The sequence below is a fragment of the Pseudophryne corroboree genome, chromosome 4 (assembly GCF_028390025.1).
Source record: "Pseudophryne corroboree isolate aPseCor3 chromosome 4, aPseCor3.hap2, whole genome shotgun sequence".
In the NCBI taxonomy this organism is placed as follows: domain Eukaryota; kingdom Metazoa; phylum Chordata; class Amphibia; order Anura; family Myobatrachidae; genus Pseudophryne; species Pseudophryne corroboree.
Window position 1 is genome coordinate 748,474,764 of NC_086447.1, and position 17,571 is coordinate 748,492,334.

The following is a 17,571-nucleotide window of genomic DNA, read 5'->3' on the forward strand; positions in this document are numbered from 1 at the left end:
GTTTCAAGACGATGCCGTTGGATTGTCCAAGGCACCCCGGGTCCTTACCAAGGTAATGACCGAAAGGAGGATTCGTCTTCAAAGAAAATGGACGACCTCCTGATAAGAACAAGGTCCAGAGAACAGTTGGAGGTCGGAGTAGCACTATCTCAAGTAGTTCTACGACAACACGGGTGGATTCTAAATATTCCAAAACCGCAGTTGTTCCGACGACACGTCTGCTGGTCCTAGGGATGATTCTGGACACAGTCCAGGAAAAGGTGTTTCTCCCAGAGGAGAAAGCCAGGGAGTTATCCGAGCTAATCTGGATCCTCCTAAAACCAGGAAAAGTGTCAGTGCATCATTGCACAAGAGTCCTGGTAAAAATGGTGGCTTATTACGAAGCGCTTCCATTCGGCAGATTTCACGCAAGAACTCTTCAGTGGGATCTGCTGGACAAATGGTCCGGATCGCATCTTCAGATGCATCAGCGGATAACCCTATATCCAAGGACAAGGGTGTCTCTCCTGTGGTGATTACAGAGTGCTCATCTTCTAGAGGGCCGCAGATTCGGCATTCAGGATTGGATGCTCGTGACCACGGAGGCCAGCCTGAGAGGCTGGGGAGCAGTCACACAAGGAGTGTGATCAAGTCTGGAGAATTCTCTCCACATAAATATACTGGAGCTAAGAGCAAATTTATAATGCTCTAAGCTTAGCAAGACCTCTGCTTCAAGGTCAGCCGGTATTGATCCAGTGGGATAACATCACGGCAGTCGCCCACGTAAACAGAAAGGGCGGCACAAGAAGCAGGAGGGCAGTGGCAAAACTGCAAGGATTTTTCGCTAGGCGGAAAATCATGTGATAGCACTGTCAGCAGTGTTCATTCCGGGAGTGGACGACTGGGAAGCAGACTTCCTCAGCAGGCACGACCTCCACCCGGGAGAGTGGGAACTTCATCGGGAAGTTTTCCGCATGATTGTGAACCGTTGGGAAAGACCAAAGGTGGACATGATGGCGTCCCGCCCGAACAAAAAAAATGGGACAGGTATTGCGCCAGGTCACGAGACCTTCAGGCGATAGCTGTGGACGTCCTGGTAACACCGTGGGTGTAACAGTCGGTGTATGTGTTCCCTTCTCTGCTTCTCATAACCAAGGTATTGAGAATTATAAGACATAGAGGAGTAAGAACTATACTCGTGGCTCCGGATTGGCCAAGAGGGACTTGGTAACCGGAACTTCAAGAGATGCTCACAGAGGACTAATGGCCTCGGGAGCTAAGAAGGGATTTGCTTTCAGCAAGTACCATGTCTGTTCCAAGAGGAACCGTGGCATCGGCCTTTAAGAAAGGACCTGCTCCAGCAGGGACCTTGTCTGTTCCAAGACTTACCGCGACTGCGTTTGACGGCATGGCGGTTTGAACGCCGGATCCTAAGGGAAAAGGCATTGCGGAAGAGGTCATACCTACCCTGGTCAAAGCCAGGAAGGAGGTGACCGCACAACGTTATCACCACATGTGGTAAAAATATGTTGCGTGGGTGAGGCCAGGAGGGCCCCACGAAAAAATTTCAACTAGGTCGATTTCTGCACTTCCTGCAAACAGGAGTGTCTATGAGCCTCAAATTGGGGTCCATTAAGGTTCAAGTTTCGGCCCTATAGATTTTCTTCCAGAAAGAATTGGCTTCAGTTCCTGAAGTCCAGACGTTTGTCAAGGGAGTATTGCATATACAGCCCTTGTGTGCCTCCAGTGGCACCGTGGGATCTCAACGTAGTGTTGGGATTCCTCAAATCATATTGGTTTGAACCACTCAAATCTGTGGATTTGAAATATCTCACATGGAAAGTGACCATGCTGTTGGCCCTGGCCTCGGCCAGGCGATTGTCAAAATTGGCGGCTTTGTCTTACAAAAGCCCATATTTGATTTTCCATTCGGACAGGGCAGAACTGCGGACTCGTCCCCAGTTTCTTCCTAAGGTGGTGTCAGCGTTTCACCTGAAACAACCTATTGTGGTGCCTGCGGCTACCAGGGACTTGGAGGACTCCAAGTTGCTAGACGTTGTCAGGGCCCTGAAAATATATATATATATATAATTCCAGGACGGCTGGAGTCAGAAAGTCTGACTTGCTGTTTATATTGTAGGCACCCAAAAAGCTGGGTGCTCCTGCTTCTAAGCAGACTATTGCTCGTTGGATTTGTAGTACAATTCAGCTTGCACATTCTGTGGCAGGCCTGCCACAGCCAAAATCTGTAAATGCCCATTCCACAAGGAAGGTGGGCTCATCTTGGGCGGCTGCCCGAGGGGTCTCGGCTTTACAACTTTGCCGAGCAGCTACTTGGTCAGGGGCAAACACGTTTGCTAAATTCTACAAATTTGATACCCTGGCTGAGGAGGACCTGGAGTTCTCTCATTCGGTGCTGCAGAGTCATCCGCACTCTCCCGCCCGTTTGGGAGCTTTGGTATAATCCCCATGGTCCTGACGGAGTCCCCAGCATCCACTAGGACGTTAGAGAAAATAAGATTTTACTTACCGATAAATCTATTTCTCATAGTCCGTAGTGGATGCTGGGCGCCCATCCCAAGTGCGGATTGTCTGCATTACTTGTACTTAGTTATTGTTACAAGAAAATCGGGTTATTATTGTTGTGAGCCATCTTTTTTAGAGGCTACTTCATTGTTATCATACTGTTAATTGGGTTCAAATCACAAGTTGTACGGTGTGATTGGTGTGGCTGGTATGAGTCTTACCCGGGATTCAAGATCCTTCCTTATTGTGTACGCTCGTCCGGGCACAGTACCTAACTGAGGCTTGGAGGAGGGTCATGGGGGGAGGAGCCAGTACACACCATGTGATCCTAAAAGCTTGCTTTTGTGCCCTGTCTCCTGCGGAGCCGCTATCCCCCTTGGTCCTGACGGAGTCCCCTGCATCCACTACGGACTATGAGAAATAGATTTATCGGTAAGTAAAATCTTATTTTTTGCTTTATTGTGGTAATTCACAAGTGTGACCCCCTTATTTTGCTGGTTGAGAGAATGGGAGTTGTGCACGAAATATTAAGGGGAAGTAACTGCTATTCGCACTAATATTTTTTGAGACGTCCGTGGGGGTTGTGGTCACGTGGCCGGCGCATGGTATCCCGGCGGTCAGCATACTGTCGCCAAGATCCTGGCAGCAGAGTGCCGGCAGGGGGTGGGGGGAGCGCAACAAAGTCCCTGGCTGGCTCGCCACAGGTTCTATTCCCACTCCTTGGGTGTCGTGGGCACCCACAAGTGGGACTAGGTCCTGTTAGCCGGTATTGTGGCTGGCGGCATTGTCAGTCTTCGGGATCCCGGCATTGGTATGCTGACCGCCGGAACACGTGCGCCGGCTACATAGCCGCACCCTGTTCCGGGTAGCGTTAATGGGTTTGCTTGTTTGATTCATGTCACTCTCTTCTATGAAGATTAATTTGCAGTAAAAATTAGATATTTTTTTTCTCCTATGAATACACTACTTTTTATCTATTGCTTACCAACTTTATATGAACTAATACACCAGAAAACATATCATTCACTTTTTACTTAACGTTTGAAATTTCCATACTTGAGTGCTGTTAATCAAGTCTTAATCGGATAGCAAGGTGACCTCTTTCAGATTTACATTCATCATACATGACATATATTCTGTTTGCTGACTCGTATAAAATCTGTTATTTACACACACAAACATGCACATTGCATAAGGCGCCTATTTGCTCATTTCATGGTTTTGTGCCTTCAAATGAAACTGCTTTTGTTTTCCTGTTCTATTTTCAACTCTTATCAATTTACAGTATGTTTGGTATCTGTCTTGATAAGCATTTACAGGTGTGTTTATGGCATATGCTTTCAAATGGTCTTGCCTTGTACCGGTTTATGTAATGCATTGCATGCTGACTTACTAGCTCATGTATTTCCGCAGTTTCCGGGCTGTGTGCAAGAAAAACCTGAATCTGTTTTCAGTGCTTGTAGGTTTGTACATCGGTGCTTTCCAGTTTGTTTTAGCTTTTTAGTTATGTAGAGGAGTGAACTTCCTCTTAAGCAGTTGTCCCATATTAGCAATGCTAATTTTATAGCTGTACTTAGAATCCTCTGACACCCTTGGTCCACTGATTTGAAGACCGGACACCTAGAATAAACCATTCTTTGGTGTTTGTAAATTGAGTGATGTTTACGTGATCATAACTGAGGGCCAGCAACAGGGGGGGGTCAAAGGGGACACCTGTACTGGGCCCCAAGGATCAGAGGAGCCTCACACACAGTTACTGTGCGGTGCGAGTATGCACCCGCTCTTCTGGGTCCTGCAGTCACAGAACATGGTAGCAGCTCCACTGGCCAGGATTCCCATGGCCCGATCTGGCCTTGTCTGGTGGGATGTGAGGGCTGCCTTGTACCTGCTGTGCGGTGTTCGTGTGGATACTGGGGAGTGCAGCACAGGTGAGTCTCTCCCCGGGGTAAGAGTGGATTGGTGAGGGGATACAGGGCTTTGGGATAGGGTGGGGGAGCTGGGGATGCAGCATGGAGTCATTGGGGGTAGAGAGACTGGGATGTGTGGGAGGAAGGAGAGAGGGAGACACAGACTGTGGTGTGTGGGGTAGAGGAAGGAGAGAAATACATTTTTTATATTTCTGCAGCAGGTTATATTGGTTTCCACAGGGAAACACTGGGATAGAGTGGATCTTGATCCAGAGGCACCAACAGGCTAAAGCACTGGGGCCTCCTCTATAACCCTGCCTCCAGGCACTGTGAGCTCAGTTTCAGTTGGTGTTTGCAGCAGCAGGTCACTTAACAGGTGGGCTGCACTGGGCAGCCCTGAAAAAGCTTTTTCTGACAGAAAATGTCTTCAAAACTGGTCTGTCAGCGCTGTACTGTATGTCTGTGTGACATTCAGCGCCGCAGCTCTATCACCTCTCAAGCGGCGTCGCATACTCCCGCGGCCTGGTCCCGGGTACTTGCTCTCCTTGTTCGCGTGGCTGCTACGGGGAGGAGGCAAGAGGGTCCGCCAGGTGGCACCCGGCATTAAATCTCGCTCCATCCGCGACCTAGGCAGACGGGTCGCGGCGCTGCCTTGGACACTGTCACCGAACAGGGACCCCACTAATCCACCATGGCAATAGAGCACAGGTCAGGTGTGTTAACACCCCATTTAATATGGCTCGCTAGTACCTTGAGTGGAAGTCCAGCATAGGGGAGCCGGCATTGACCTGTAGCCTCTCCCCAGCCCAGGGCGCCATCTACTGCAGATTTTCACACCCTGGAGCTACCTCACACTCTCCCTCACTCCCTGACTGAGAAGCTGGGCGCAACGATCAGCTGTGTACCCGTATGACGCGCCTGCGCATTGCAGTGCATGTGCAGTAGTGTCCTGATCGCTGCGCTGCGAAAAACTGCAGCGTGCGATCAGGTCGGAATGACTCCCTATGTGTCAAACATCTCCCAGGCAGTCCGCAGCTACTGTAACCAATCAGGAGCCATCATGGGCTGCGTTCACAAACCTACTGGTTACTCTGGTGGAAAGCCTTACGCCCCCTATAGGACCACCTGTGCCATTACAACCTCAAATTGCACCTATGGTTAATCCGCCTTGGGCGTAAAATTTGTCCATCCATTTGCAGCAATTAACTGTTTCCTTAGTCAGGCAAAAGTCTACTCCAGGTCACTCTCGTGTCTCCGGGTCATATAAGCGGGCTGCTTCCTCCTCACAATCCACTAATCTCTCAGATATTTCATCTGAAGAGGAGGGGGAGTATACTGTCCTGTCAGACACTGAATCAGGTGTTTCTGACGAGGATTCTCCATTGCAAATTGATGTCCCTGCCCTTGTGGTTGCTATTAAGCAAATCCTACAAATCATTGATGATGAGGATTCCACTACTGTAGCTAAGAAAACTGATATGTTCAAACGGCAGAAGGTGGTTAAAAATTTATTACACCATTCTGACCATTTGGTGGACATAAGGCAGGAACCCTGATCTAATCCAGGGAAGAAATGCCCTCTGTCTAAATGGCCTTGGCTCGCTATCCTCTCCCTGCACAGTTATGTAACAAGTGGGAAAATTCACCGCCGGTGGATCCTCGTGTCTTCCACTCTGTCACCACTGTCACTTCACTGAAGGAACCGACAGATAAGCGTGTGGAGGGATGCCTGAAGTCTATTTAGTTCCTTACAGTTGCTGTACATAGACCCACTATTGCTGCCTCTTGGGCTGCAAAAGGAATTGAAGCATGGGTTCAGGCATTAGAGGAAGAGCTGCCCAAGGCTTTGACAATGCCAGACAGTACCTGTCTCACATTACCACCGCTGCTTATTACATTCAGGAGGCGTCCTCTGAGGTGTGTGTGTTGGCAGCCAAGGCGTCGACTACGTCTGTCCTGGCTCGCCGTATTCTGTGGTTGAGGTCATGGAAGGTGAACCTAGACTCCAAAAAGACCTTGGAGGTATTCCCCTTTAAGGTGGACATTTTGTTTGGGGAAGACTCAAATAAAATTGTGTCTGAATTGGCGGCTGCTAAGATTGCCTTTCTCCCAAATACTAATCCTTCTGCACAGAATGCTAAAGGTACCGCTTTTCGTTCCTTTTGGCCTCAAGGGAAAGCAAAAGGTCAGACATACCCGAGACAATCTCTTGCTCCCAAAACCACTAAGCCCAAGGCAAAGCAGTTCTGGGCGGCCCGTCAGCCTGCTTCTAAACAAGACAAGCCTGCCGCATGACTGGGCAGGCCTCCCCCTGGAGGACTCCAGGATGGGAGGCCGACTTCTGCTGTTCACCCAGGTCTGGTTAAAGACCACTTCAGACGCATGGGTGCAGTAAGTTGTCTCTCAAGGGTACGCAGTCTCCTTCAAGAGACGTCCCCCTCGCCAGTTTTGCACCACGGTTATCCCTTCGGATCCATTAAAGGCGCAAGCTCTGCAAAAGGTTGTGGGTTCCCTCCTGAATACAGGAATGGTAGTGCCGGTTCCTCTGGCCCAGAGAGGCAGAGGTTACTTACTCGACCCTGTTTATAGTTCCGAAACCCAATGGGTCTTTCCGGCCTATACTCAACCTCAAATCACTGAACAAGTTTGTGAGAGTGTCCAAGTTCCATATGAAAACACTGCGCTCAATTGTACTGGCTATGGAACCTGGAGACTATATGGTATCCCTGGATATACAGGATGCGTAACTGCATATACCTATTGCCATGTCACATCAGCAGTATCTGCTGTTTGCTATTGGCAGCCTCCACTATCCGTTCCAGGCTCTGCCATTTGGACTGGCTACGGCTCCTCGGATCTTCACCAAGGTCATGGCCGTAATGACGGCCCATCTCCGTTGCTAGGGAGTCAGGATCCTGCTGTATCCGGATGACTTGCTGATTCTGGCAAACTACCACGATGTCCTCCTCAGTCATCTGCAACTGATGGTAAGCTTCCTACAAGCCCACAGGTGGCTCATCAATTGGAAGAAATCCTTGCTGGTCCCAGCTCAGAGCATGGTGCACCTGGGGGCACTCCTGGATACACACAGTCAACAACTGTTTCTGTCTCCAGAAAAAGTCCTGAGACTTCAAGACAGAATAAGATGCTTCCTTTGCCGCTCCAGAGTGTCGATACAAGTACTTTGCCTGATGGTGTCGGCATTCCACATGGTAGAGTACGCTCAATTTCATTCTCGCCCTCTGCAGAGGTTAATCCTTTCCAAGTGGAACGGCATACCTCATCAGATCAGATCTCACATGATCACTTTGACTCCGGAGGTTCATCTGTCGCTGACCTGGTGGATACAGAACCAGCAATTGAGCAGTGGCCGTCCCTTCTGGATCATCGACTGGGTCCTGCTGACAACGGACACTAATCTGAGGGGATGGGGTACGGTGTTGGACAACACTCTTTTTAGGGTCGCTGGACCAAGGAGGAGTCACTCCTCCCAATAAACATTCTGGAGTTGCAGGTGGTGTTCAATGCGCTATCTCTTGCCCTGCCTCTGGTACAGAAAAGGCCTGTTCAAGTACAGTCAGACAATGCCACTATGATGGCATACATAAACCATCAAGGCGGCACTCGAAGCAGCATGGCAGTGATGGAAGTGTCAAAAATCCTTGTTGGGCAGAACGCCATCGGCCAGCAATATTGGCAGTGTTCATTCCGAGCGTCCTGAACTGGAAAGCGGACTTCCTCAGTCACCAGGACGTGCGCTCAGACCTCCTCGTACAGGGCCCTTGTCTTTAAGAGCATGCCTCTTGAAGCATCACTGCTGAGAGCCAAAGGATTCTCCGAGGCAGTCATCCAAACTATGTTAAAAGCCCGTAAACCGGCTTCAGCTTGGATTTATTACAGGGTCTGGAATTCTTACTTTACCTCGTGTGTTGATAAGAATTATGATGCATACAGATTCAGAACGTCCAGAATTCTGGCTTTTCTGCAAAGAGACCTGGACTTGGGCCTTCGTCTGGCCTCCCTCAAGGTTCACATATCTGCGTCTATACCTGACGTTCATACATTCACTCAGGGTGACTTACGGATTCAGCCTCCCTATGTCCCTCCTGTGGCTCCATGGGATCTGTCGGTTGTCCTGAATACCCTGCAAGAGTCTCCATTTGGACCTCTTGAGACGGTGGACCTTAAATGGCTCACGGCCAAGGTCTTGTTTTTACTGGCTATTGCTCCTGCTAGAATGGTGTCGGACTTAGGCTCATTGTCCTGTCGTCCACCCTTTCTAATATTTCATTGTGACCGGGCAGTTCTTAGAACTCGCCCAGGTTATTTACCTAAGGTGGTGTCATCTTTTCACCTTAACTAAGAGATTGTGGTTCCGGCCTTTATCTCTTCTGATTTGCCCTCCAAAGAGCGGTCTTTGGATTGGGTATGGGCTCTCTGTATATACAGTATGTGGAGAGGACTGCCTCAATTAGGTCAGACTCCCTTTTTGTCTTGTTTGGTTTTCACAAACGTGGCGTGCGGATAAGCAATCCTTGGCCAGATGGATTAGAATTGTGATTGCACAAGCTTATGCGCAGGCTGGTCTCCCAGCTCCTGCTGCTGTTAATGCCCATTCTACTCTGTATGTTGGACTTGCTTGGGCGGATCGGCGTGGCATGTCCGCAGAACAGTTGTGCAAGGCGGCTACGTGGTCCTCTATGAACAGGGGTATTTACTCCAGTCCGGCTCGACCCATCTTGAACCTGAAGTCCCTAAACCTGTATCTACGGGTGTTCAAATTTAAGATGGGTCGAACCGGACTGGAGTAAATACCCTTGTTCACAGAGGACCACGTAAGCCGCCTTGCACAACTGGGCAGTGGTGTCCGGCCTGGAGGAGGGGGAATTCCTGGTATCTCTAGATGTCAAGGATGCTTACCTGCACATTCCCATGTGGCCCCCTCATCAGGCTTACCTTAGGTTCGCCATATTGGACAACCATTTCCAGTTTCAGGCCTTACCCATGGCCTCTCCACAGCTCCGAGGGTCTTCACAAAGGTCATGGCAGAGATGATTCTGCAACTGCGCATGATGGGAGTCAACATAGTCCCCTACTTGGACGATCTCCTGATAAAGGCTATGTCCAGGGAACGTCTACTGCACAGCATCGATCTGACGACTCGCCTACTTACGGATCATGGTTGGATCTTACATTTTCAGAAATCTCACCTGAAACCAGCCACCAACTCAGTTCCTGGGAATTTTACTGGATACAGTGTCTCAAAAGATGTTTCTTCCGATGGACAAGGCCTTGTCTATCCAAGCTATGGTCCGCTCAGTACTCCGCCCTCGCAGGGTATCAATACATCTTTGCATATGCTTGCTGAGCAGGATGGTAGCTGCTTACGAGGCAATCCAATATGGCCGGTTTCATGCCCTGCCATTTCAACTGGATTTGCTGGACAAATGGTTAGGGTTTCACCTTCACATGCATCAAGACGTGACCGTATCTTCAAAAGCCCGGATTTCTCTGTTGTGTTGGCTACAAGTCCCTCAATTAGTAGAAGGCAGGAGTTTCAATATCCACTCGTGGATTCTACTGACAACAGATGCCAGCCTCCGGGGTTGGGGGGCAGTGACCCAAGGGGCCCAGTTCCAGGGGATATGGTCAATTCAGGAATCTGCTCTGCCGATAAACATCCTGGAACTCGGGGCAATTTACATTGCCCTTCTGCAACTTCCCATCTCCTGAGGGATCAAGCGATCCAGGTTCCATCAGACAACGCCACGGCAGTAGCGTACATAAATCGACAAGGAGGAACAAGAACCAGAGCGGCAATGCGAGAAGTGTCAAAGATACTCTTCTGGGCGGAGGCCAACGCAAAGGCCATCTCAGCCATATTCATTCCAGGAGTGGACAACTGGGAAGCAGACTTCCTCAGCAGACACGACCTCCATCCGGGGGAATGGAGCCTACATCCTCAGGTGTTTCAAGAGTTGATTCACCGGTGGGCTGTCCGCAGATAGATCTGATGGCTTCTTGTCTCAACAAGAAGCTATGCAGGCTGTAGCAGTGGACGCGCTGACGACACCATGGATGTACCAGTTTGTGTACCTATTCCCTCCAATACCGCTAATCCCAAGGGTTCTAAAAAGACTAAGAAGGGAAGGCGTTCAAGCAATTCTAATTGCCCCAGATTGGGCTTGACGGGTGTGGTATTCGGACCTCCTAACCATGGCTCTGGAGGATCCCTCGCCTCTGCCGCTTCAAAAGGATCTTCTTCAGCAAGGTCCATTCGTCTATCCAGACTTACAGCAGCTACGTTTGACGGCTTGGAAGTTGAGAGGGAGATTCTAGCCAGAAAAGGTCTTCCCTCCAGGGTTATTTCCACTTTGGTCCAGGAGGATGGTTATGTCAAAACATTATCATCGTATCCTGAAAAAGTATGTTTCGTGGTGTGAAAGTAGAAAGGTTTCTTTCGTGGAATTTAGAATTGGTCGCTTTCTACTTTTCCTGCAAGCGGGAGTGGATATGGGCCTACGTTTAGGCTGCATCAAAGTGCAGATTTCAGCACTCTCTATTTTCTTCCAGAAGTACAGACCTCCCTGAAAGGGATTCTTCATTTGCAACTGCCTTTTGTGCCTCCCACGGCTCCGTGGGATCGGAGTGTGGTTTTGTCCTTCCTTCAGTCGGACTGGTTTGAACCTTTACATAGGGAGGAATTTAAATTTCTCACCTGGAAGACTGTGATGTTACTAGCATTGGCGTCTGCCAGACATGTCTCTGAATTGGGGGTCTTATCCTGTAAGAGCCCTTATTTGATTTTTCATGAAGACAGGGTGGAACTCAGGACCCGGCCTCAGTTTTTGCCGAAAGTGGTATCAGATTTTCACGTGAATCAACCCATTGTGGTTCCAGTGTTGTCTGACGCTTCCGTTGCCCAGAGTCCTTGGATGTGGTGAGGGCTCTGAAGGTTTATGTCAAAAGGACTGCTCGTCATTGGAAATTTCATTCGCTGTTTGTCTTTTATGATGCCACCAAGATTGGTCGTCCGGCTTCTAAGCAATCTGTTGCTCGTTGGTTCAGGTTGACCATTCAACAAGCCTATACTTTGGCGGCTATGCCTTAGCCGACGTCTATTCAGGCCCACTCAACGAGATCTGTGGGCTCTTCCTGGGCGGCTGCCCGGGGTATCTCGGCGTTACAGGTGTGCCGAGCTGCTACTTGGTCTAGTTCGAACACTTTTGTCAAGTTCTTTAGGTTCGACACCTTGGCCAAAGATGACCTTCAGTTTGGTCAGGCGGTTTTGTAGTCGGTCTCAGTATTCTCCCACCCATTTGGGAGCTTTGGGATTTCCCCATGGTACTAAAATACAGTTCCCCAGTATACGCTAGGACGTAAGAGAAAATAGGAATTTAATACCTACCGGTAATTCCTTTTCTCGTAGTCCGTAGTGGATACTGGGCGCACGCCTCAGTGCTTCGATTTCCTGCTTACCTGGGTAAGTGGTTGGCCCGCCGTTGAGGTCCCCTTATGTTGTTGGGGTAGCTTTGCTATCCTTGTTATGGTTGGTGTTGCTATCCTCTGTTCTGGTTAGTGCCCTCCTTTTTTTGGTTATGGTTGTGTGTTGGCTTAGTGCCTCACCGCTGTTGTATCTGTTTTCTTCTCTCATGGTATGTCCGTCTCCTCAGGCACAGTTTCCTAAACTGAGTCTGGTAGGAGGGGCATAGAGGGGAGGAGCCAGCACACACATACACACACTAAAGGTTTTAAAGTGCCAGGCTCCAGTGGACCCAATCTATACCCCATGGTACTAAAGTACAGTTCCCCAGTATCAACTACGGACTACGAGAAAAGGAATTACCGGTAGGTATTAAATTCCTATGTTTTTTTATAAGGAGTGGTGATGAAGAATCTCTCAATTTTTTGTACGGTTTTAAATCCTAATACTTTGTCTATAAAATTGTCTTACTCTTAGTATGGAAAGGGTTACTTTTTTTTAGATTTAAATATTTATGTCAGGCAAGGATCTCTGAATACGATGGGCCGGATGTAATGACGTCCGAGTTGGCTGGAGATGCGGGTTCCTGGCCGAACACAGACATTTTTTTAAAGAAGCAATCATGTACAAGGCAAAACCATGCCTTGTAAATGATTGCCGCGTTAAAAAAAAAGTCAGAGTTCGGCCGGGAAGTCGCACCTCCGGCCAACTCGGACTTTATTACATCCGGCCAAATGACTTTTTTTCGGACGCAGACTGATTTCAATAATTTTATTGAAAGGCATATCCAACATCACTGTAATTGCCTAGATGGAATACCCTTTGGCCAGTTTGCACAAATAAAAAAGAAATTGCACTGAAAACGAAGTCTGTAATAAGCAACTAAATGATTTTACAGCCCTTTGGGGATAGAAATGTAACGTGAGTCACATTTGTATGTAACAATGATAATTTTATTTACATTTCATTGTTCTGTTAATGACAAAATAAAGTATCGTATGAATCATGTCAAAATTGATTTTAAGTATAGTTTGGTAAACATTCAGTTTTTGTTAGTGTCAATCGTAAATTTCGGGTCTTATAAGTGTATAGTATAAAAATCATATTGTAAAAATAATTAAGAGAACGGTTTAAATACATAGATGTCTCCTCAGTTCCTATGTCCATTCTGTTGTAACATGAGTCGCGCATATAAAAAAAACTTTAACTACTAAAGCCCAGATGTACCAAGCCTTGGAGAGTGATAAATAGCACGGTGATAAAGTACCAGTCAATCAGCTCCTAACTGCTGTGTTTGAAAAATGGCAGTTAGGAGCTGATTGGTTGGTACTTCTTTATCACTGTGCAATTTATCACCTTCCAAGGCTTGATAAAGCTGGGCCTAAGAGTGTACATTATTTTCTGCTTCTAAACATTAAGGGGGGTATTCCGTTGTTTGAAAAGTCAGTTGGGTGTCTGTTTTTGTACTATCTAATGGACAGGAAAAAACAGACACACAACCGACTTTTCAAACAATTGAATACCCCCCTAAGACTACCTACCCCATATATTATTGTGATATTTTTAACATACTGAATTTCATCTTAATTTTTGTGTGTGGTGCATTTAGCCTCCTAAAAATAAACATGAAATGTAAAGTGAGTACATTGAATGACCCATTGATTCAATCATATGCGAAAGCTTCAGATTTTGCCAATCAGTGCAGTTGCCTTTGTTTCGTTTCTCTTTACCATAATCTATTATTATTTTGGAGATAATGAATGATAATCTCCCCTCAATCTTAACTGAAGTGCCAGAATCCTCTCATTATACTATAGAAGCCTGTGAAGTGTGGCAGGCATCTATGGATATGATGTTACTAGGGGGTTGCCAGGTCAGAAAGGGCAAACAGAGGGAACAGGCAAATGGGCTGGCAACCTGAGTCTGCGAATAGTCTTCACAGTGGGATAACATTACCCAACACGAGCATTTATATGCTAGACAAACACGTGTTTCAGCTTTGCTTATTTACATATAATGATCCATTGCAGATAAATGTGGTGTCATTTGCTTTTATTAACGTTAAGAAATTAGAATAGATTATGTGTGTCAAGTTTTTTCCCTTTTTTACCAGGCGTGACTACGAGACAAGACCTTACAGACTGCAGCTGTTGGCTCAGATCCGGGCATATGCCCATAGAACTGAATCCAACTGGGAACCAGAACCAGAGTCTCCCATTGACTATTGCTACGTCCGTCCCGGACACATCCCCACAATCAATTCAATATGCCAGGAATTCTTCTGGCCAGGTAAGGAAGGATTGTTAGAAAAAAAGGCATTTGGTTTCCCCCAGCACACTGAGTGATAACAGTAACCAGATGTAAATCCCACACAATATTAGAATTCAGAGATCTCTGTTACATATATTTGTGCAAATGTATGAATAAGCCCCAAAGCCGCATCAAGGCGTCTCTGTATATTTGGGGTCCCTAGCGCTATATCTAGGTGCAGGGTGTGGCACCTCAAAACACCAGCATAGGCCAGAAAGCCCAGGGCAGCATACCAGTGAAAAAAACTATAGTGTTAATAAATTAGTGTTAGGAAGCCGAAGCTATAAAGAAGGTGATACAAAAATGATATGTAATTAAAATGGAGAAATAGTGTTAAAGAAATTATTGTGTGAAAAGTGTTAATAGAATGTAAAGGTATGCCACACTTAAGCCATCCAGCTCAGCGAGTTCAGAGGCACCACACCTTACACCTCCGTTACCCCAATCTTGTTACTGTTATCATTCAGTGCTGGGGAAAACAAAATGCCTTTTTTTTCTTGCTTAGAAATACCCCTCCCTTTCAAGCACCTGAATGATATCACTAAGCTAATTGATCATCTGCCACACTATGTATGTTTTTTGTGAGAGGTAGAGAGGTTCCTGCATTAGGAGGAGGTGCAGGCCCTGACATGCCATATGGAGCATTATGGGGTTGCTCGAAGATAGGTAGCTCTTAGCTTAGATATATTGTAGTAAGGAGCCATTATCATGTGGCTCCTTGCTGGTTAATCAAAGACCGAGATTGGGGTAATGGTGGTGTGAGGTGTGGTGCCTCTGGACTGGCTGAGCTGAATGGCTTAAGTGTGGCATACCTTTACATTCTATTAACACTTTTCACACACTAATTACATCTCATTTTTGTATCACCTTCTTTATAGCCTCAGCTTCCTAACACTAATTTATTAACACTATAGTTTTTTTCACTGGTATGCTGTCCTGGGCTTTCTGGCCTATGCTGGTGTTTTGGAGTGCCGCACCCTGCACCTAGTTATAGCGCTAGGGACCCCAAATATACAGAGACGCCTTGATGTGGCTTTGGGGCTTATTCATACATTTGCGCAAATATATGTAACCGAGATCTCTGAATTCTAATATTGTGTGGGATTTACATCTGGTTACTGTTATCATTCAGGGTGCTGGGGGAAACAAAATGCCTTTTTTTCTTGCATAGAAATACCCCTCCCTTTCAGGCACCTGAATGATATCACTAAGCTAATTGAGCATCTGCCACACTAAAGAAGGATTGTTAGACAGGTGCTAGTTTCTGGCTGCATACAAACAAAATTGCTGCAATCAGTCACAAAGTAAGCTCAGCCTGGGAAAGATAAACCCTGTAACACTGACCACGGGGCAAGACAGTGTGCATGCATTATACAACACACGCAAACGCCTTTATAAAGAAAGGTGATCTAGGTTCTTCACTGACTCCCAATACATTTTATACACCATTAGCCAGATATCAGCAAACACACAGACCTGATTTAGAGTTGTACGCAAACCCAATGGCACTGCGTCGTAACCTGAGGGTTACTCAGATGGCCAACGTTTTGCAGCAGATCACAGAAGCCTGCAGGAGGCCTTTATTTACACAGGATGCCTCCTGCAACATTGGCATATTTACATACAGCAGCGGCTCCGGCTCAAAGTAGGCCTTGTTCAACTCTACTATACACTGAAGGAACCTGCTTTCCCATCAGCACATGCCCAGGAGAATGTTGGCATACATTTACAGGAACACACTGTTCATACACAAGCACTAGTGTGGACACATAACAAGCCTTTAGGGAATAAGGGTAATATACTCAGTGTATAGAATAAATCTGTTCTGAAATCAGTGTTTTGCAGTGTAATAGCCTTACAACGTTTGCTCATATTCCCAGGCATTGACGTTTCCGAATGTTTGCAGTATCCGGATTTCAGTGTTGTTGTCCTGTACAAAAAAGTTGTTATAGCCTTCGGCTTCATGGTTCCTGACGTTAAGTACAATGAAGCTTACATTTCATTTCTATTTGTCCATCCCGAGTGGAGGCGAGCCGGCATCGCTACATTTATGATCTATCATCTAATTCAGGTATCAAATCTCGTTCTTACTATATAGATCCAGCTAATCCACTTCTTATACTGACGTCCATTAGACTGCAGCATATTCATTTTGGTACTGCTGCCTAGTGAATTACCAGGCTGGGTAGTGAGCAAAGCTCACACACTGTCTGCCTTTCTGTGTGGATGTAACTTGTACGTTTTAAGAATCAACCCCCATTGTTCCTCCCAGCAGAGATGTTTATTAAATATTAAACTACTCAATTGCTCAATAAGCAGATTTGCAAACTTCAAGATAAATATCCCACACTTAAGTGAGATGTTTTATTGTGATGTATCTGTACAGAATGTTGCTTCTTACCCCCTGCATGTTCCAACACTGTTTTTAGTTCATGTAAAGTTATTACTTTGTGTTCTTTTCAAAGAAGAATCCATTCCTACGCCCCCCTAACGCCTCAAGTCATTCTTTTCACTATTACTAAAAGTACTCTCTCTTCTATTCCTCCTGGCAGACCTGTATGGGGAAAGATGTTACTCTACACGTTTCAGCAAACAATCCTGCAATGTTGCTATACCAGAAGTTTGGATTCAAGACTGAAGAATACATCCTAGATTTTTACGACAAGTACTACTCGTTCGACAGCAAAGAGTGTAAACATGCCTTTTTTCTGCGGCTGCGGAGGTGATGACGTGGGATGATGTATTCGCCAGGGATGGTTCTCCCCTCTTATTGGAGAATATTCTGACAAAACAATTCTTAGGAATAATCTTTGTAGCCATTGTCAGTGCAGCGACATAACTGTGACAATGCTTTTTTGTTTTCATTAAACCATTTTCACCTCGTGAAAAGATGTAAATATGAATATTTTGGTAAGGCTTTTGCTAGTAAAGATGTTCTTAGGTTTATATACATTGGTTACATAATAGGTAATGCAGGAATAGAATCATATGGGGAAATGTAGAGTACAGTAATTGTCAGTGTTGTGGAAAGTGACTATCCAGCCTACTGCCCATTGGGCACACGCCTTTTGCAGTAATACAGTCATTATACTGTAAAACATCTTTAGTCTTCACCGGACCCATTGTAGTCATTCTTCAGATGTGAGGACACATGAACAGGCAACAGATAAAAGGGGATGTTATAGGACAGTGATGGGGAACCTTTGGCATTCCAGCTGTTGTTGAACTTCACATCCCAGCATGCCCTGCTACAGTTTTGCTATTTGGCCTTGCTAAAACTGTAGCAGGGCATGCTGGGATGTGTAGTTCAACAACAGCTGGAGTGCCAAAGGTTCCCCATCGCTGATCTAGGATAACATGTACTGA

At 46.5% G+C, this 17,571-nt stretch overlaps 1 protein-coding gene across 1 annotated transcript in view; it reads left to right on the forward strand.

Annotated features, from left to right (window-relative positions):
* KAT14 (lysine acetyltransferase 14) overlaps positions 1-17,094 on the forward strand; it is a 99,834-nt gene extending 82,740 nt beyond the window's left edge. Inside the window, exons 8-10 of the mRNA XM_063918146.1 lie at positions 14,009-14,184; positions 16,086-16,276; positions 16,758-17,094. Coding sequence (XP_063774216.1) covers positions 14,009-14,184; positions 16,086-16,276; positions 16,758-16,931 — 541 coding nt within the window. The 3' untranslated portion in view covers positions 16,932-17,094. The remainder of the gene's footprint in view (positions 1-14,008; positions 14,185-16,085; positions 16,277-16,757) is intronic.
* The last annotated feature ends 477 nt before the right edge of the window (positions 17,095-17,571 follow it).